General features: G+C 40.6%; 1 protein-coding gene across 1 annotated transcript; it reads right to left on the reverse strand.

The window, feature by feature from the left end:
• Positions 1 to 666: 666 nt before the first annotated feature.
• Positions 667 to 21,323, reverse strand: LOC119791794 (dnaJ homolog subfamily C member 16-like). Its single transcript, XM_038298104.1, has 15 exons — positions 20,941 to 21,323; positions 20,756 to 20,822; positions 18,300 to 18,445; positions 14,596 to 14,771; positions 13,954 to 14,138; positions 13,774 to 13,878; positions 11,692 to 11,850; positions 11,452 to 11,582; positions 5,780 to 5,957; positions 5,476 to 5,658; positions 5,318 to 5,394; positions 4,982 to 5,062; positions 4,784 to 4,879; positions 2,311 to 2,481; positions 667 to 2,231 (listed from the first exon to the last, which is right to left on the reverse strand). The coding sequence occupies exons 1-15, from the start codon at positions 21,126 to 21,128 to the stop codon at positions 1,754 to 1,756; spliced, it is 2,421 nt and encodes an 806-aa protein (XP_038154032.1). The 5' UTR covers positions 21,129 to 21,323; the 3' UTR covers positions 667 to 1,753.

Raw genomic sequence — 21,323 nt, forward strand, 5'->3', positions numbered from 1 at the left:
TTTTAAAGGCTTAGAGCTACTTCATGGGTAGCGAGTCACAGGAAGGGCTACCAATACTGACCTATCAACTGGAGGGTTTAGCATTCACCTTAACTTCATACCTATATACATATTTTTGTTTCTATTAATTGAAAAAAAGAATAGATGCACTTTTTGATGTAGATAGAAATATTTATTAGTTCAAAGGAGCAAAACAGAATCTGATGCACACATTTTAATAAATAAACAATTTTGGAAAATTGCTTCTTTCATTTTACAGTCAGAACAAAAAAAAAAATTTTAATATTTAGTTTACAGCAAATATTGTTTGAGCAGCAAGATATTAAAACTTGAGAAAATGAAAATTAGGTAAGGTGAAATATTTAAGCAGTCAGTGGGAAATAACATAAACTACATGCATCCAGCAGCGCTTTTAAAAACTACCTACTCCAAGAATTCATCCTTTGAGATTAAAGGCTAAAGATTGAAAGGAAAACAGTAAAGGTTGTTTGACAATCATCAAATTTTAAAATAACTTTTCCTATTATTTTTATTCAATGTATAAAATGTTTTGTAGTGGTTGCACAGTTTAATAATTATGAGGAAGTTAAGACTGAAGTGTTTATTCAGAGTTAAACATGCATCATATACAGCTCTCATATTTTTGCCTGTGCATTTCTCTGAAGTGCATTTCAGAGGCTTGATGAGGTCATCTAATTCAAGTAGTGCAAAAAAAAAAAAAGCCTGTTTCCATCACTGCATGACTTCACCTACTGAGTACCATGGGGAGGCAGAAAAAAACGCCCTGGGTTGAATAAAGGAAAGATGCATATCCATAAAAAGCCATCTATCCATTTCCCTATAGATAACTGGTATTTATGAAGGAAACAAAAATCGCTTCAGTTTAGACACCTTTTAAGAGCCTATATGGGAACAGAAAAAGACAAAAGAACTGAATGAATCAATCCTACAGTCCAGCTTTTTGATGCATTTCCTTAGTGGTGAGTTCTGGAGGGCATCTAAATGGCTTTTTAATACAACTTTAAGACCAGAATGAGAATTTAGGGACAAGATCTTAAAGTTTTTTGCTGCTGGATCAGTTTTTTAGCCTAACATAGGCATCCATGTTGGAATTTACGTGTCCTAAACTGCTTCTTTTGATCATTTAAAATCCCATTTGGCTGTATGACCCAAATAAACAGGCACATCTGTTCATTTCTGAACAGCTTTCTGGAAACTTATTATTATGCAGAAACTTCTAGCACAACTTTCAGCTCTGGTCTTTCTTTAACATTGTTTTGTCCTGCTTGTTCCAAGTAGCTACATTGACTTGCAAGTGCACTCGGTTGTGATGTAAATGACGTTTATATCTGGGTCTGACTGAGAAGGCTTTCTGTAGCCGCTCTTCACTACAGATGTCACTAGTCGTCCATGTAATCATGACTATAATTTATAAATAAAACTAACAGTACACAATGGCATGACAAATATTCTGGCCTGGTAATGGCCTCCTGCTGTTACTCTCAGATAGACACGGCTAACATGTCCTGCACTGTGATTCATACAGACTGAATATGATGAAGCAATATGGATATTTGCATTTACACTCCTCTGCAAAGTGTTGCTGCTCACCAACAGCATCAGTGCTAACAGACGAATGCTGCGCTACGTTTACCCAACAGAACCTAAACAGTTATTTTAAAACAACAAGGTTGCCCTGCAGCTTGCAAAACAAACAAAACAAACAAAAAAACAGATGTTCTTTACTCTGACCTCAGCTCTCTGCAGATGGGTCAGAGGCATCGTTCAGCGTAGGCCACGATGAGACGTATAATCTGGGCAGAGTGCCCTCCATGAGCCTTTCCATCCACAGTCCCAGCCTATCCAGCTTGTGGTGGACCTCTATGCTCGTGGCTCTGCTTGAACCTCTTTTAGGGACGGCTCCGTCCTCCCTGGAATGAGAACGGGAGCGAGAGTGGGAGCTGGACCTGGATCTGGATCGCGATTTCCTCTTAGAGTCAGAGGTGTCGGATGATGAGTCGTTGGGGTCCTCCCCGGTGAAGACGGGTCTAAAGAGGCAAAAATATTTCTTGTAGCCGTTAAGGGCCAGGACATGGCCTGTGTAATCTGAAGACTCTTCGTCATCTGAGTGGTTTTCGCTGGGTGCAGCTGAACAGGCCGAGCGAAGGAGGGAAGGCATCCAGTGGCGGTGCTTGTCAGCATTCAGGAAGGAGAAGTGGAGGGTCTGCGTGCTGAGACAGGGAAACTATTTTAGGATTGACAGCAGATAGAAGCAACTTTTTAATGGGCATTTTGATGCTCAAGACTCACCCAGAGAAAGAGAAAACCTCCTTTGCAAACTTCCTGAGCAAAGCATTCTTGGAGGCGTTGGTGAGCACCAGGACAACGTTAATGTGACCTGGTCTCAGTCTGACCAGGTTACTGGTGTAGGTAATGTCTGTAAGCTCCGTCACCTCCACAAAGTCCTTCTTTGGAGGACGGCTGCACAAACCACAGGAAACAACAGAGGAGAGCACTGCTAAGTGAAGAGCAACAGGAAATATTATGCACCTGCAGATTAAAAATGTCTAACTACAAGGAGATTCATCCTATGTTAATATCCATGCATCCTTTAAATGTGTTAGTTGTAGATCATTTCAGCAAAAACCGTCTTGAAGATGAAAATCATACATATGGTTTATAGTTTGCAAAGTATAAAAAAAAAAATGTACAATATTATGCTCTATTATGAGGTTCCTAGTGCCTTTGGGAGCCCAAAATTCCCACAGCATCAAAGGTCCTCCTTCCATCCAGCTTTACTTTGTGTCAAAACAATCAGTGGTGATTGCTTTGGCCCATCGGACCAAAGCAGCGTTCTGATTAAAGTCTAAGCAGAGTCAAAATCCAAGCAATTACGTTAGTGATGGTTTGACCTTCTTGAAATGTTGAATGTTTCTAATGGCTGTAATGGTGACCTGGTGCTCCTCTTTGCTGTAGTTATCTGCTGCTAAGTCAAGGTTATTTTCATTCTCAAGGATAAATTATAAATGTGCTCAAATCTTTACATTTTATTTCCGTAAAGATGAAAGGATTAATCTAACATTCTTCTAAGTGTGACTGGGATGCAAAAGTGGCAAAATGAAAAGGTAATCTGCCACAAGGTGGCAGCAAACATAATTTATTCTCCAATCTGTGTTCCACAGCCCTAACTTCAGAGAGGCCAATTTGTACTCTGAAACCAGCTCGTCTGCGTGTGTGTCGCAGTTAAGGCAGATATGCCCTGCCCCCTCCCGCAGGCACTCTGCTGCACCTCTCTGAAATTGTAGGTGACCGCAGACAGTGCCACAGACAGGAGGCCTCTGATTGGTAAAACCTTCATCCGTTCTACACTACGCATATTTCCTGTTTGGTACCTTACCCGCTTATTTGTTTGTATGACCGCCATTGTGGAAAACGACTCGTGAAGATGGACCAGCTGGAAGAGCGAAGTGCGCGAGAACGCTGGGACCCTTTTTCCATCTGGATCCTCGCTCTTTTTCTCCCTCATGTCCCTCGATTGTCGGACAAACTTGCCCCCACTTCCTCACCGCCTCGGCCGTATCTAGACCCACAGCTAGTTCATGATTGTCCCTCTTGCGTTGTGGCGTGGAATAACAAGCTAACTGCGACACGCTGCTGCGGGAGTATAACCGGCCCTTCAGTGATACTAGAGCTGATATAAGAAATCATTAGAAAGAAACCAGGAACTGTTGATAGAAAAGAGACCAGCTGTAAAAAAGACCCTATTTCAACACTAATTACACAAAGTGGGAAAATCTACGCTGCTGATAAACTGTACTGTGAAAGTTTCTATTGGAAATCCATAGTTACTCCTTAACCATTGGCCTTCAACAAGGGCATCTGGTTCGTGCATCGGTTTAATTACAAAGCTAAGAGACTTTCTTCTGTAGGTTGAAATAAAAAATAATAAAAAAAACACCATACATAGATAATGAAGCGGTCCTCCTAATTGTCAATCATTCTGGTGATATGTTTATGTGAGGCCGTCCTACGTGCTCGTCCCATTTTTATTTACCGGTGGTGAGTCTGACATAGTGGACATCAATTAAAATCTTCTTTTGAAAAATAAGCTTGTATGAGCGATGCAAACAACAACTTTTACACAGAGCATGCAAGAGGAGAAATGGACTTGTGCACACGTTTGATAAGCGTTCCCTCTCAGGAACAAGTACAGGGTTGTGCATGTGCATTTTTTTTTTCTCAAAAACTTGAAAAAACCTAAATGAACAGTTCTGACTTTCGACAGCTCCTAAAATAAGTATAAGTCAGACTTTTCCAAACTTTTCAGCCTGTGACCGCAAAAACAATAATGCATCAAGCAGGTGAGCCCTGAAAAATACAGTTACTTCACGCTACATTCTTTTATGTATATGAAGTGAATTCATTAGTTTTTTTTTATATTTATATTTCATGACATTTAATTAATACATAATTTTAAATGCGTTTCTAATACTTTAAATTAACGTTTGATCATTTTATCAAATAATATCTGCATTTTCCAATTCAAATGTGGATGTTTTGTTTAAATCGTGTAGTAGATAAATGAATAACTGTTACATCTACTTATTTCATGGGACATTTATATTTATTTGGTTCTATTCATATTTTAGCCCTCAGGCATCACATCAAAATGATTTTGAAAGCTATCTTAAGATCCCCCAAGGTTCCCAACCCCCACTTTGGGAGCCCTGCAGTGAGTCATATTTTGGCTTCATCTTGTGCTTATTTCATCTTACTGACTCACCTTGAGGTGCTTGTTCTGCTTGATGCATCGTCCTCAGCTTGAGTTTGGTTTTGCTCCTTTGGCTTCGGTTTATGAGGTTTGCTCTCACTTGGCTCGCTGTAAAAAGCAGCAGACATGGAAATGGAGGTGAAATTTCAGTTAACAACCAGAAACTGAAAGGGAAATATCTGCGTATTCACTAAAGTCATTAAAGCTTACCTGAAAGCTTGAATGATGACGGTACCAAACAGAATGAAGAGAGCCGAGAAGAGCAAGGACAGGATGGGCATCATCTCTCGCCTAGATGCAACGGGGGAAAAAAAGAAAATATTCTGAGTTATGGATCCAAGAGGATACAATGATTTGCTTCATATAAATTTCCTACATAGATTTCTTCTCTATTGTTGTTCCTCTTTCACAGAGGAGCGCACTGCAGCTTTAACAAGACCACAAAAAAACGACAGAAACAGCTTAAAGCAGATTCTGGTGTTTTTTTTTTTTTAACATCATTCATCTCGTTGTATTCTGCAGCTTCCTGGGGAAGGACTGTCTTACCAATTTGAGTAGAGAAGGCCGTCGTATATCTGAAGCAAGTAATCATAGGCAGCATTCATCCACTGAATAATAAACATCTGGAGGGAAGATCAAAACGAGATAAGCATCATGATCTTCTGTCTACAAACTGAGCTCAGGTCAGGTCGCCCATGACTTACTGGAGCCATCTCGTTGTTGAGCTCCGGCAAGGTGGCGTCGGACCTCAGGTAGGTGGGGTCTTTCTGCAGTAGCTCCAGCTGCTCGTGGAGCCGGAACTTGTCCTCCTCGCTGCCGTTCCAGCCGCCGCTCACGGAGCGGTACAACACCTTGCCCGCCTGACTCCGCCTCTCCAGAATTACCACCTGCCAGTGTTATTGGAGAGCACCTTTACTGTAAACTGAAGCGCAGCACTTGTGTCTGTAACCCGAAACAACAAATCTGATACGTTTCGATGCTGTTTACTGATCGCATGTGTGAACCGACCTGAGGAAAGGCGGCGGCCTGGGTGAGTAGCAGCGCCTGACAGAGAGGCTGCTGCTGACGCTGGTAGACGTATGCAAACCGTAGAATGTCTTTTTTGTTGACAGTGGCAAAGTCAACGAAGGCCTTGTTTCCTGGGAGGAAGGCTTCATCCTCCCCGGTGATGAGTAGCACACAGTACCTGGAATAAAACATGAAAGGTGTCACTGTAAATTGACCTGAAGTGACCATCTTTAAACAGAAAAGATGCCTTTTAACAGATTCTCTCATGTTCAGCCCTCAGTCTTAGTAAACTCATGACAAAGGTACAGCCTCCTTCTCTGTACAGACATTGAAAGATATAGTGACTGATAGGACAGCACAGGATAGGATAGGATAACTCCCTTTAATTATTAATTTTTAAAATGAAGATTCATTCAAAGATAAATCATTACCTTGTTTTTTTTTTCCAATGCTTTTCTGTTCCCCCCTGAAAACCCCCAACCACCTAAATATGATAAAAGATCCTAAATGGGTTAAGAGCTCTTTATCCCAGAGTACATCTAATTAAAAGTCCTTTAGAGCTGAAAATATTACATGATCAAAACTAATGATTATTTTTGGTAAATATCCTCTATAGGGTATTGTAATTTTAAACAACCAACAGTTTGTTTTCATTTTTAGCTTTTGAAATAAGAGAAAACCTGAAATTAGGGATGTCCCGATCCCGATCTCAAGATCGGATCGGCCCGATCTTTTCCTTTTTTCCTGTGATCGGAGCTCGGCTACATTACCTGACTAGTCGCGCCAATCTTTACGGCAACTGCCGTAAAGTACCCGCTAGTTACGGTTGACGGTAGTTGCGAAATACAAACATCCGCGGCGGTGCAAAGCTGGTTGTTTAGTTGTTTTTAGGACTACCTATGTATTTGTTCATAACTGAAGAATGGTCTTGTTGATTGTAATATTTCAGTGATCATGCTACTTTTAAGTTGCAGTTCCAAAGTTTTGAATTCATTTGACTGAATTCTGTTTACATTTTAAGTTGGCTTTAAATGTTTCAAATTAATTTACTTAAATGTGACTATTTGTCAATCTGTTTACACCATTTTTAAGATGAGCAAATGCATTTTATGTTTTCTCAGTGATCAGTGCACTTTATTTTTATTGACTTTATGGCAGCCTATGTTAAGCACTTATAAGCTAAAAGTGGATCTTGGATAGCACTTTCTTTTGGATAATACTGTACCAAGTCAGTGTTTTTCTTTTTACTTTTGTCTAAAATATTAAATTGAAGCTGACCTTTAATTCTGGGTAAGAATTTTATTTCATGGGAATTACAATAATTTTTTGATAAAATATTAGTCTAATAAAAAGTTGGGTTACTTGCTCAAAATATATTTGAGTTTGATCAATTTTAATACTAAAGGCAAAATATCGGATCGGGACTCGAAATCGGATCGGATTTGAGGTTCAAAGATCGGATAAGGATCGGAGGCCTAAAATGCTGATCGGGACATCCCTACCTAAAATGTTTCATAAAGAAGAAGCATAGATTTTCTTTTATAGGAAAAACAAAATCTTTCTGTTCTAAAAAAAAAAAAAAAAAAAAACATACAATGCTTCTTAGACTGGTCTTTTTTTATTAAACTATCTACAAATATAATTTTAGCTGCTATTATTAGACATTGTTGAGGGTCTAAATACATATAGAAGCTTTGTAGGATTTTTAATTTCATGCTTTCTATGGAGTTTTTACTTCTTGAAATAAGGATTTTAATTAACCTATAATCTATTTAATGCTACGGAAGAGTCAATCTGTGTTGTGTAACCGCTCAATCTTATGCTACGTTCAGAGGGCAAGCTCTAGAGGCAGAAAAAAAAAACTTCAGCTGTTTTTTTTTATGCTTGTACACATTAAGGGCGCACCACAAGTGCGTCTTTGATGCTCCTGAAGGGCGTCCAGTAAAGTGTGTCCAAATGTGTCTGATGCTTCTGCTGTTCCTGTGTTCAATGGCAGAGAGCGGCTTTGAAATATTTGCAGTGATCAGTTTTTAAACACCATCTGTGCAGTCGGTTCATCAAGATTACGATCCTGCCTTCAAATATTATTTCACAATTGGTGCCGCTCAGACCCCCGTACACCGGCAGTGCACTGTCACTCAAAATCCTGTTCGGCAAATCTTTAGGTCTGGTCGCCTCTTAGTGGTTTTCTGCTACCGTTCCTGGTGGCTGGAAGGAGATGTTAGTGGTTTTCATGTACGTAATCCAATCTGCAGGCACCAGAATAATAAAATCGAACATATTTTGCCGGCAGGTTTTCGAAATTTAAATTAACTTAGGCTTTAATGAGCCGTTTCAGTGGAGTGATCATAGCGATCTGCATCAGCAGTGCTGTCTCTGTCTTCCTGTCAGCTCCCAGATCAGCTTCTCTGCTTGGTTGATGTGGCGCGTCGAGCAGCAAAAGTGCAATTTTTCCAACTCCAGCAGCTGCTGCCTGCGCAGCGCGTCATGCGCCTCAGATGCTCAGAAGCTCATGTGGTGCTGCTTAAGCTGCTTTGATGCGTCAAGATGTTCTGCTCCTGCTGCTTGAAATGCACTGCAGGACCTTTTGATGTGTGTTAATCATTGACTTTGCTTGTAAACCAGCTGCATTTGCTGCTTCAGTAGCGTGCAGTCTGAACGTAGCACTAGGCAGAGAAATAAAGAGGGTTTGATCTGCAGGACTATTCATACATCCCCGATATACAGTTCCTTATTCAGGTTTCTTTCAATTTTGCCATTTTCCCAACAACAGACTTAAATGTTTTACTCCATAGTCCAACTTGAAGTGGTGCATAATTATTAGGCTGATGGAAAAAGAACCATGGATGTTAACTTTGAAAAACAATCCAGTGTAACTTCCTACCGTCTGGAATTTGCTAATTAGACAGTACGCTCCTTGTGTGTGGGATTTAATATGTGTATGTATCCGTTGGTTTCTAATGGCTTTTAAAAGTTTGTTTGAGAACATTACTGAACAAACATCCAAGGCAAACCTTATTAAAAACAATTTCCAAGGCTCTGAATAGCTCCCAAAGTTTCATTTAATGGATCGTCTGAAAAATGGAAAGAGAATGGTGTAACTGCAGTCCTAAACCGTGACCGTCATAAAAAATATAATGGGCCACGGGAGGAGAGAGTTAAACAGAGAGGCAGCTAGGAGGCTGATGATGACCTTGGGCAGGTTTTACTGATCTGAGGCTCTGCTAAAGGTACACCACCAGCTGGGTACTCCACTAATCTGACCCTTTATGGTAGAGTGATATGAAAAAAATATCCATACAAAAATTCTTAAAAAGCCTGAAGACACAGCAAAATATGCAAACTACTTATTTAAAGATAAAACAACACTGAACCTTCAGGCCTTTATGCAAAAAAAAACTGTTCATGATTTCAAGATATAAAATCCCTTTAAACAAACCTCCCCCACCATGAAACACGGTGGCGGCGGAATCACGATGTGGATGAATACATTTTTTTTCAGAAGGGACAAGAAAGCTTTTCACAACTGAAGCAAAAGTGACTTTAACAGATTTCAGAAATTCAAAGGAGAAAAAGCACCAGACATGTTACAGCAGAGCAGCTTCCTACTTGTAGGCTACACATGTGGCGGCTTTCATCTTCCTCAAGCGAGACACTAATACTATCAGCACAATACACACATATTTCAGATGCAGATAGTCGAGACACTGATTTTGATCAAAACAGCTTACATAACTTGTAACTAAATAACTTCCTCATGTTAAAGCCTAAAGTTCTTCAAGTGATCAGTGAGAGCGTAGAACGTCCTCTCATGATGTCTAGGTTCCTTTTTAACCAAAGCTATGGATGGCTTCTGAAGGGTAGACCGACTCACAACTCATAATTTCCAGCTTCTTTATGGCTACGTTCACACCGCAGCCTGAAGTGACCCAAATCCGATTTTTTGGATCTGATCTTTTAATGGCAGTCTGAGGAACACAGATCAGATTTTTTCCAATCCGACCCAGGCCACTTGGCTATGTGGTCCTGAATCCGATACAAATCTGATCTTTTCAAATGCAACCTGTGTCAGGTCGGATTCATCCAACCTGAACGTCATTAATACCCAACAAAGGTCACTATTATGCATCTTGCTATGCAGAAGCTGCAAGAAAAACAACAACAATGGCAGATGATGATGCGGAGAGCAGTATTTATGTTTAACCATGTGAAACGATTGAGTTTTTATGGTTGGAAAAGACAGCTAGATGCGCGCCGGCACTACCATCCATGTTTACTTCCGGAAACACAGAGCACGCTGGCCTTTGATATCATCGAGTTCTCTACGGCGCATGCGGGACACTTGCGTTATGTGACTGCAGTTCACACAGCAGATCACATACAAGGAGCATATATTTGGAAATATAAACGGCAACGCAAATAAAAATCGGATTTCACAAAAAAATCGGAACTGAGCATCAAGGCCTGCAGTGTGAACGTAGCCTATAGCTCTGGGGTTCCTAGCCCACCGAGACTGGGTTGTTTCCTGAATAAATGTCCTGAATTTGGACACCCAGCATATGTCACTGCGGCTGGTGTAGACCTTCCACAACACTTACTTTCTACACATCCAGTGTATTTAGAGCTTGAATCACCATCAGCTTTAGTAGCTGAATTGTACAACTTTTATTCTATGTAGCACAAATGTATTGATAGTTGAAGGTAAACGGTTTAATAAAGGAAGAATAGCTGTTAGAGACTATAAATAACTGAACATAGGGAGCGGTTCACCTTCCAGCTTGCCTGATAAAACGAACGGATCTCGATACAAACATAAGGATTGTATATAATTACAATTGGTCAGTCCACATCTAACTAAACTGAGGTCATGTGAGGAGTCTCTACCAGCATGAAGCTGCTAAATGCATGTCCCAAAAGTCACACACCAGCCTGCAGCAAAACATGGTTCTACAAAGTATTTGCTTACAGGTGCTGAATGCAAATGAATGGAATTTAATTTCACAAAAATAAGAAAATAAACCAATACATCCATATAGTGAACTAGTAATATCAGGCCTGAGCTATTTTACAAAAAATTCAAATTTTTCTTTTTTTCAGCCAATATTATGTTTAAACCCCCCATAGATGGTTCACTTCTGGGTTTCATTGTTTTGTTGCATGTCCAGAGTCTATTGTTGCAAGACTTTACGGTTACTGTTGAGTGGAAAAGTGTTTTCTTCTGCTTGCATGTATGGATCTATCTTCAGCTAGCGGCAAGTCTCTTCCCCTCAGTGTGCAAGCTCTGGAGTGAAAAGTGTAATGCGACCAAAATATTTTTTTTTGTGAACTTGAGATTAATTTGCAAGTCAGGTGTGGTGGTTTGAAGTTATATCAGGCATTCAAATACTTCTCCAAGCCACTGGAGTCGACAACCTTTTATCTTTAATACTGTTTGTTATTCTCTCAGCCTCTGCATTTCCCAAACATGGAAAAATATGGATTTTGCCCAACATGTAGTGGATTCTAGTCAAAGGAAAGTTCCTGGGTATCATTGACGCACTATAATGTTCAAAGTATCTGGGAATCTTATTTTCAGTCTCACATATAGAGGAAAGGTAGAAAAAAGCTAGTAATGATTTAAGAAAGAAGAGGATCCTAATCAAACCATCTGCAATCTGCTATAACTTGCTTACTTTCTCCGCCGGTGGAACTGTTTAACAGGACACAGCTCATCAAACAGCTGCTGGTTGACGAGCCGCGGCACCTGCAGGAACTTGTTGTTGGAAACAAACTCGTCCATGAGCTGTTTCTTCATCCCTCTGGCCTGGAAGAAGCAAACATCAAGAAAAATTCAAGTCATGCTCTTCAAAGAAGTAAAATAAACCTTTATTTTTTTTATAGATTTTTATCAGAGAAGAAGCTCCAGACTTCACCTGGATGATGTCTACAGGCTTCTCCGTATCCTCCTTAAACAGCAGCATGGTGGGAGCGTAGGTGTTGATGTTAAACTGTCGCAGGAGCTTGGTGTTGTGCGATGCACCTTGATCCACGTAGCCAGAGCGTACGTAGTCTCTAAAGGCAAACGCTGTCAGCTAAAGGATGGTAAAGAATAAAATGATTAGAACTGAAGTTTGTTAATAACTTCCCATGTTCTGTTTAACCATATTATGTTAAATGTATTCGTTTCCACTCAGGACTGATGCTACTGTATGTTAGATAAAGCATATTCAGAAAAGTTCTTTGATACGCTTCCTTGGTTCAAACGAATTAGGACTTATTTTAGGTCCAGGTTGCATTTAAATCATATTTCTTGTAAGTGGTTTATAGCTCAGAACAAAGCCACATGTGTGACAATCATTGCTGCCATTGGTCAGAAACGACTAGGACAGTAAAAGACTGAGAAATGGAGGAAAATGACTGTGGAGCACCTCTGTTCTGCATATTTAAGCTGCTTATTCAAGCTGTGTCCAATACAGACGTATGCTTTTTGAGGATTTCTGTATTCAGACCTGAAGCGTACCGCAGCACAGTTTATTTTTAAGCCCTGATAGAGAATCTGAACTTACAAGAAGATCAAAATGAAGCAGTGTTTCTTTATATTTGCACAATACTAGATACTAGAGATACGATAGATAGAGATTAGTTATTTTTGAATGGTCTATGACTTAAGTGAGATGAAATGTAGGACTTCATCTCCCCTAAGTGATAAAAACAATCGGTGTGTGAAAGTTAATAAGGCATTTTGTCCACTTCAAACTTTAAGTGTCCCAGTAGACAAAGTAAAAGCAGCGATGAACATTTCTATGTTTACATCTCTATAGATTAAGTGGCAAATTACAGCTCTGAACTTATTTTGGTTTCTGATTTACAGGTGTTTGAACTGAGTCAACTCTGGAATGGAGCCTGTTGAGTACCGAGCAGTGATCCGGCTTTTGTATTTGAAAGGACGCACACTATGGGAGACTTTTGATAAATGAAAGTAACTTATGGCGATGATGCCCCATTATATGGCCTTACAAGGCCATACAAAAATCGGATCACTGCTCAACACTTAACAGGCTCCACTTTAGACTGGATTCACAATTATCTCAGAGCTGTAATTAGCCACCTACTCTATAGAGATATAAATAATTGCACTAGGGTTGTCAAAAGTATCGATACTCAAAAAAGTATCGATATTGAAACGTTGTATCCGGATACAATACTCATTTTCAAAAGTATCAATACATTGCTACAACCAGTGGCACCTAAAGTGCATCTAAAGTGCAGAATAGAGGACAATGCACTTTCAGAACACTGTGTGATTGAATAATTCTGTGCACTTTTCACTTTCAGACTTTTTTGTAACAGGTGCAGGTGCTGAGAATTATTTTTGTTTGGCTAGCGTCATTGTTATGCGTGCAAAGCACAGCCAAGGACAGAACATTTAATTTTATAAGTTTTTTATCAAGCTTGCTTAATATTGTGCACAGCATACAACCTCAAAATATTGTTCTTATTGTTTATTGTATTTATTTATTAATGAAAATATTTCTGTTGAATTTTGGAGTCTTTGTTTTTATCCTTGTGGTATCGAAAATGGTATTGAGTATCGAATATTTTCCTTAGTATCGGTATCGAGTTGAAAAGTTTAGTATCGTGACAGCCCTAAATTGCACATGCAAATTTTCAGCTAGATCGAACAAGTGGAAGTGGGTCAGGGGCAATGCTTATCAAACGCCCTCATATATATCCCAGAAGGCAACTTGAGATTATTGTAAGGTCAGAAAAGTAAGACATTAAAACAGTAAACTGTTTAAACAGGAAAGACTTGCTTCTGAAACAAAGTGTCTAATTGTAAGAGATCAAACTTACTACAATTAATAAATCAAAGACAGATGCCCATAAAGGGGTAAACTTTCCTGCTATTCAAGAGAAATACCCCAAACTTTTCTTCATTTTAATTCTGAATTGGCGCATTTCTAAGTAGACGTCTTTCAGATTGCCAACGTCTAACTGCCAGCAGATGCCTTTACCTTGTAGAGAAGAGGCACAGAAGGAATTTGGTCAAACAGCAGCAGACTGGGCTTATTTTCCACATGCCAGCTGTCAAGGAAAGCCTGATAGTTGTTGTCGTTGATCTGAAAAAAAGATCATGGATGTTAAAAAAATAATACTTTTTTGCCTTTTTGAGGGTGAAGACAAAGCGTTACTACCCTCTGCACCAGATGGCCAGGCAGCAGATCCTCCACAAACTGTCGCAGGTGTTCCCGTACCACAGCCTGGTGGAAGAAAGTCACCCTGCCGTTCACCAGCCCGATGATGGAGGGAGCTCTGTAAGCTCCCAGCTGGTTGGCCAGGCGACGCTCATAGCCCAGGTCCAAAATGCCGATGCCCACACCTGATTCAACATCAATTTTTATTTCAATTATGGTACAATAAAAAGAAAAACAACAACCCAATTAATTATTAAAAAGACACATTTTCTCCTCAAAATATATATTTTTTCATCCAAGTGACACAGTGCTCCAAAATATTACTGTCAAAAAGATATAATTAAAATCTGTGATATATTTATCCTATCAAAAACAAATGATCACACGTTCAGTGCTATGACAAAAAGTATTTATGTATGTATGTAAATATGAAAGAAAATAAGTCCCATGAAAGAAAGTACTGTCAGTTTAGCACAAATACATTAAGGACCAATGGATTAAATCCTAAACACCAACCACCTTCTCTGCAGAGCTTTTGACACACTGCAGGCTGCCCTTTACATTATTCTGCTGACTCAAAATTGAATGTAGCTCAAAATGGTGGGGGTTAGTTTTTGCTATGTAAGAAAAACCTTGTTGTACCCAAAGGTTCCAGATCCAGCACCGTCTCTTTCCACACAGACTCAATGTTTAAGCAGGCGAAGCACCACTCAGACGTCACTTTGATGAGGTAGGGCCTCTTGTAGCTGTCTGGGAGGACATCGCTGTTAAACTGTGCATGGTGCAGCATGTACTTGCTGTCTGCAAAGTCCCTGGACCTGGAACAGAGTCAGACAAAAAGAGGGATTTCCTTTTTTATTATTATTACTATTATTTTTTTTGGGGGGTTGGACGAAAAAGAAGCTCTACAGAAGAAAATGTTCCAGAGATTCCATCACAATTCCACTTTATCCATTTGTACGACAACAAAACTATATATCGGGAAAAATCTCAATCAGTTTGTTTGTTGAATATATGAATTATGTAGAGGAAATGCACAGAGATAATCTCTATAAAGGGCTCTAAGAATGAGAAATGTTAAGCGTTTATAACTCAGTTATTACCACATGCCTTAGTGAAAAGGTGGGTTTTCTAGAGGAAACATTTTTTAGATGGTCGAAATGATTTTAGATGTAAAATAGAAGGAGAGTCAAATCTAATGATGAATTATAAACTCCATGCAAACTTATGTCGGCGAAGAAAAACGGATTTTCCAACTTTACACAAACTATTTGAATCCCAGTGTCACTGGTGCATTGCTACAGGTGGTCCAGAAAACTAAATTCAAAGAACATCTATAAATATCATTTATTTCAGGAATTCAAATCAAAACATGAAAGTCATATGGCAATGATACATGGGCATACTTTTAGCTAGGCTGGCAATGCTATTTTAAGGGTCTTCTACAGTATTATAATTCTCTAGAAGTTGAATTTCAGACTTTCATCCGCTGCGAGGAATCAAAATGATCAGAGGCAAACATAAAATCAGTCTTCCTGTAAAACAAATGTGCAAAAAAGATTACAATCCTTTTAAGTATTTGAATTAAAGGCACACTATGCAACATTTTTCAGTTAATTAATGTGTTCCATAATGTTTTGGATGATTAAATGAGTCATTTCAGGTCGAACAAAGGTATTCTCGGCCGCCCTGGTGGTCTGTGGGGGAAATACCGCACTTGCAATTGCAGGAGCACCGACCCGCACCCACAGGCTCAGAAGTCTCACGAGAGTCGGTCTTGCTTTACGGCGAGAACTGCTACACCCCCCAGTTAAAAGCATGCTCGTTGCTAGCACAGTGGCGATCTTTGTGCAGCGCTGCTTTCACACCGGACGCAGCAAAAGCAGCAAAATCGCGTCTGCTGCTTCATTTTTACTGCTTGTACCAGTTAGTTCTGACGCGCGGCTGAAGCAGCTTTGCTGCTCTGGCTGCGCGGTGCAAAAGTGGGTCTGAGGCGCGTTGGGCGGAGCTTCACTATCCTTTCTCTGCCTTGCAGCTATATTTGCTGTGATCAGTGGGAATAAAGTAGTTTTAATATGTTTTTAAGTGAGAAAATACACCTGAAAACGTAATCAGTGCCGTCAGTTCATTCAGATTATCATCCTGCCTTACAATATTTTTTCTGTCGGAGTCGCTCAGACCCCCACATACCAGCGGTGCGCTGACAGTAGGAATCCCTTCATCAGCAGCCTCTGGCCAGGTCGCCTCCTCACGGTTCACCGCGGCAGCTGGTAGGTGTTTTTCATCTAAATAATCCAAACAACAGGCAGCAGGATACTAAAAGCGAACATATTCTGCCAGCAGATTTCTGCATTTTAAGTTAATTTAGGCGTCAATAAGCTCCAAGATCAGCTTCGAGCAGCAAAAATTAATTTTTCCATCTCGAGCAGCAGCGCGTTTGCGTCACGTCACGCGCGTCAGATGCTTAGTCATGTGTTGCGTTCCCCTGTCTGCTAAGCTCAAAACAACCGCGCCTGGCTTGACGGAGAAACCAGGAGAACAGCTGTGCATATTTACGACAGTGCACTTTTACTTTCGCCCTCTGGGGGGAGCCTCGCTGGAAAATCAACACAGGTTGCATAGTGTACCTTTAAATTAGAACTAAAATTAAGTTTTTAATGATATTCTAAAAAAATATCTATTTTTCTACAAAAACATATGTAGCTATAACCTCCTCAAAAGTTATCCCTATTAAGTTTGAATTAGGGGCGCAATGATTGCAGGTTTATGGTCGATCACCGACCTTTAAAACGCCTGACCTGTTGATAAAGATTTAGTTGTTTTTTTTTTAAATGTCAGTAGTTAAAGGTACACTATGCAACCGGTGTTGATTTTCTAGCGAGGCTCCCCCCAGAGGGCGAAAGTAAAAGTGCACTGTCGTAAATATGCTCAGCTGTTCTCCTGGTTTCTCCGTCAAGCCAGGCACGATTGTTTTGAGCTTAGCAGCGAATGACTAATGCTGCGTTCACACTGGACGTAGCTGGCGCGACAGAAGCAGCGAGTTTACATGCAAAGTCAATGGTTGACGCGCGTCAAGGCGCAGCAAAAGGTCCAGCGGCGCGTTTTGAGCAGCAGACGCAGCACGTCTGAGCAGCTGAAGCAGCGCATCGGGCGCGTTTAACGCAGGGAGAGAGACACAGCGCTGATGATCACTCCTCTTAAACAGTTTATTGACGCCTAAATTAACTTAAAATGCAGAAATCTGCCGGCAGAATATGCAGTTTGGATTATTTAGATGAAAAACACCTACCAGCTGCCGCGGTGAACCGCTGCTGATGAAGGGATCCATACTGTCGGCGCATCCCTGGTATGTGGGGGTCTGAGCGGCTCCGACAGAAAAAATATTGAAGGCAGGATAATAATCTGAATGAACTGACGGCACTGATTACGTTTTCAGGTGTATTTTCTCACTTAAACACATATTAAAACTACTTTATTCCCACTGATCACAGCAAATATAGCTGCAAGGCAGAGAAAGGTTAGTGAAGCTCCGCCCAACGCGCCTCAGACACACTTTTGCACTGCGCAGCCAGAGCAGCAAAGCTGCTTCAGCTGCGCGTCAGAACAAACTGGTACAAGCAGCAAAAATGAAGCAGCAGACGTGCTTTTGCTGCGTGAACGTAGCATTACTGCACAAAGATTGCCACTGTGCTAGCAACGAGCATGCTTTTAACTGGGGGCGTGTAGCAGTTCTCGCCGTAAAGCAAGACCGACTCTCACGAGACTTCTGAGCCTATGGGTGCGGGTCGGTGCTCCTGCAGTTGCAAGTGCAGTATTTCCCCCACAGACCACCAGGGCGGCCGAGAATACCTTTGTTCGACCTGAAATGACTCATTTAATCATCCAAAACGTTATGGAACACATTAATTAACTGAAAAATGTTGCATAGTGTGCCTTCAAAAGACTAAAAGACACCTAAAATATTTCAATCTCACCTTATTGAAATGCAATGAAGAATATCAGAGAGACAATAAAACATATCAAAAATAAATGTAAAGTTTAGAGCACTGACTGATGATTATCAGACCTTTACAGACAAGATCTGTTTCACAGCTAACTATCGGCGGATAACCGATCAACCAAAATGAATCAAATCAAAGCCAATCAATTGACTTGTGATAAATTAGTGCAGAACACACCTTTAAAAACAAAAGTCCATATATAGGGGAGGTTTGGGTTTCACTTTTACAGCTGTTTTAAAGTATAAGCTTGTCTTTTGAATAAATTAGTACATTTTAAGATAAGAAGTTTTTTTTTAATGTAAAAATCCACACTGAGTCTAATCCCAAAAACAAAATACAGAATACCTGGGAAAATGGAAAAAAGACTCATCAAAGTAGAAGCTGTTGTCAAAGTGGCGGAAACCGTGATGATGTGACTGTCCGAAAGGCTGGTTTTCATCCATCTGCCCATAGCGATCAAAGTTGGACCTTCGCTCCTCATTAGACAGGATCTGAATAAAAAACAGCAAAGAAATTAGACTGTTTGACTTCTGGTTTCAGTAACAAGACAGAAAATAAGACAAGCAGGTTTAAAGACTGTTAATGATAATATTGATAATAATATTGGAGAAATTGGAGCAGTGAGCTGCCAACGACAGTGGCGTTGGATGTAGGAGTTTGCCCTGTAATCGAAGGGTTGACCGTTCAAGCCCCGACTCCGACTTTCATTGTCGTTGTGTCCTTGGGCAAGACACTTCACCTGCATTGTCTACTGATGGTGGTCAGAGGGCCCGGTGGCGCCAGTGTACGGCAGCCTCGCTTCTGTCAGTGAGCCCCAGGGCAGCTGTGGCTACAATGTAGCTTGCCACCATCAGTGTGTGAGTGTGTGAATGAATGTAATGTAAAGCGCTTTGGTCAAGTCTCCTAACTTGAATAAAGGTGCTATATAAGTACATGCCATTTACCATTGTGCGGCATCCGTGGAGCAGTGTTGATTAAGGGTCTTGCTCAGAGACCCAGAGTGGCAGTCTGTGGGAGTGGGCTTCAAACTCACAACATCAGGATTCCAAGCCCTATACCCTAACTAGGGGTGTAAATAATAATCGTTTTGTATCGATCCAACAACCGACGATCCAATGCATCGATACGTCCGCAAGAGTATCGATTCATGTTTTTTTTCCCTCTGGTCTATTTTTATCCATTTGCTCCTGGACGTAATTCTCCCTCCCGTGCTGCGGTGGCGCTAAACCTATTTTGCCCTCCTACCTCGCTTCCTGGTTATACTCTTACAGCAGTGTGTTACGGTAAGCTTGACGCAGACATTTTTAAATTATGCCCAATATTGATGCGTGGTCTGTGCTACACACTGTGGGTCTAGATACTCCCGAAGAGGTGCGGAAGTCGGGACGAGTTTAGTCCAACGACGGAGGGACATGAGGGCCAAAAAGAGCGGAGATCCAGGTGGAAAAAGGGTCCCAGCGTTCTCACGCACCTCGCTCTTCTAGCTGGTCAAACTTCAGGAGTTGTTTTCCGCAATTTCGGTCATAAAAGCAAAACAAGCCGGCCTCCTGTCTACGGCACTGTCTGCAGTCAGCTACAATTTGGGAGAGGTGCAGCGGAGCGTCTGTGGAGGGGGCGGGGACTTCTGGAGCCGAGGTATTGAATTGCACTCATTGCACTGATTATGTGCAGTATTTTTTGATGCAACTTTTCTACTTCTATTATTTGCTGTTGTTTCTAAAAAAAAAATGCATAACGATATTACAGCTTTCATTGATTTATTTCAAACTTGAAAATTTGTTTAGCCTGTAAGGTGTAAAAAAGATAAAATAAAATAAAAAATTAACCGATTAATCGAATCGAATCGTAGTGTATTCTTGAGTATCGAAAATAATCGAATCGTTGGGTCAGGAGATCGATACTGAATCAAATCACCATGATGGATGTGATTTACACCCTTAACCCTAACCACTAGGCTCCCACTCTCCCGAGGTGTAGCCAGAAAATGTTGATAAGGGTGGCCAGGCAATAACTAATGGACACTGAGGGGTGGCCAAAAGTGGATAGGCATCAGAACCTCAGGGTCAATCTACACTGTTCCAACAGGAACAAGCACAACGTCCATATTTCTAAATAAAGACAAACTATACGTTCCAACAGCCTTTGCTTACAAATAGACGCGTACATTTAAACATCCGTCTAGGCAAAAGGTATATTGGATAAAATTCTTTCAGGTTTGAGTTCTGGATCGAACACCTTTTCCATTGTCATTACTTTCTTACTTTTATCAATATCATTCTGCATTAAATTGATATTTACAAGTACTAATATCTACATAAATTGATAATTTAACAGGTTTTTATTAAAATTGTTATTTAAAATATTGATGATTTCACTGAAGACTCTTAGATGACTTGCAGAAACACATCATTTTCTCTTTACAGCATATAACACAAAATCATCTCTAATGTTGGTATATTGATGTGCTTAATTAACTACAGCTTTTTTGTTGTCAAGTAATTGTTAGTATATATAAAATAAAAATGTTTTGAATATTCTACTTGACAGAACAAAAAATGGTAGGGGTGGCCAATCATTGGCTGCGGATGGCCAATCGTTGGCTAATGGTGGCCAATCATTGGCTAAGGGTGGCCAATGCCACCCCTGGCCCCCCATCTAGCTCCGCCCCTGCCACTCTCCTCTGTTTAAACTTGTCTCAGACTTGTGGGTTTGTTAAAAATCGATAATGAAACTAAGCCTTCAACAAACAAGACAAACAGGTGTACAGCCTATTATTATAATGTGACAGTTTTTCCTTTTACCTCGTAAGACTTGGAAATCTTTATAAACATGTCTTCAGCACTGGGGTCCTTGTTCTTATCTGGATGCCTGAAGGAAAACCAAAGTACATTCATTTTTGGGGATAGTTGTTAATGGCCGTGGATAGCAATAAATGATCAGTAGACGTTCCTCCAGCAGAAAATGATGACCTCTCTGTGTCACTCACCATTCCCTGGCCAGGTTCTTGTACGCTCGCTTAATTTCCGGCTGACTGGCACTCCTGCTGACACCCAGGACTTTATACGGATCAAACTCCTGAGTCGGTTGCACCACATGCAAAGTGATAAGTAGCAGAAAAATGGCGAGAGAGACTGGACATGTCCGAGCAGTCCAACCGCTGGTCTGAGCCGTCATCGTCTAATTGCTGATGTTAACGGCGGTAGTTAGCTATCGTAAAACGGATCATAAACCTTACATGGTCGGTTCTGAGAAGGTTGGTAGTGTCAAGTTAAAGTACAGGCGACAAACAACTGATTTATCACGATGAGGCCATCTTTTTCCTTACAGTTGATGGACATTTGCTAACCAGGATAGTCAATGCAACCGACA

Source organism: Cyprinodon tularosa, unplaced genomic scaffold (assembly GCF_016077235.1).
Source record: "Cyprinodon tularosa strain WSP-4 unplaced genomic scaffold, ASM1607723v1 ctg40, whole genome shotgun sequence".
NCBI lineage: Eukaryota > Metazoa > Chordata > Actinopteri > Cyprinodontiformes > Cyprinodontidae > Cyprinodon > Cyprinodon tularosa.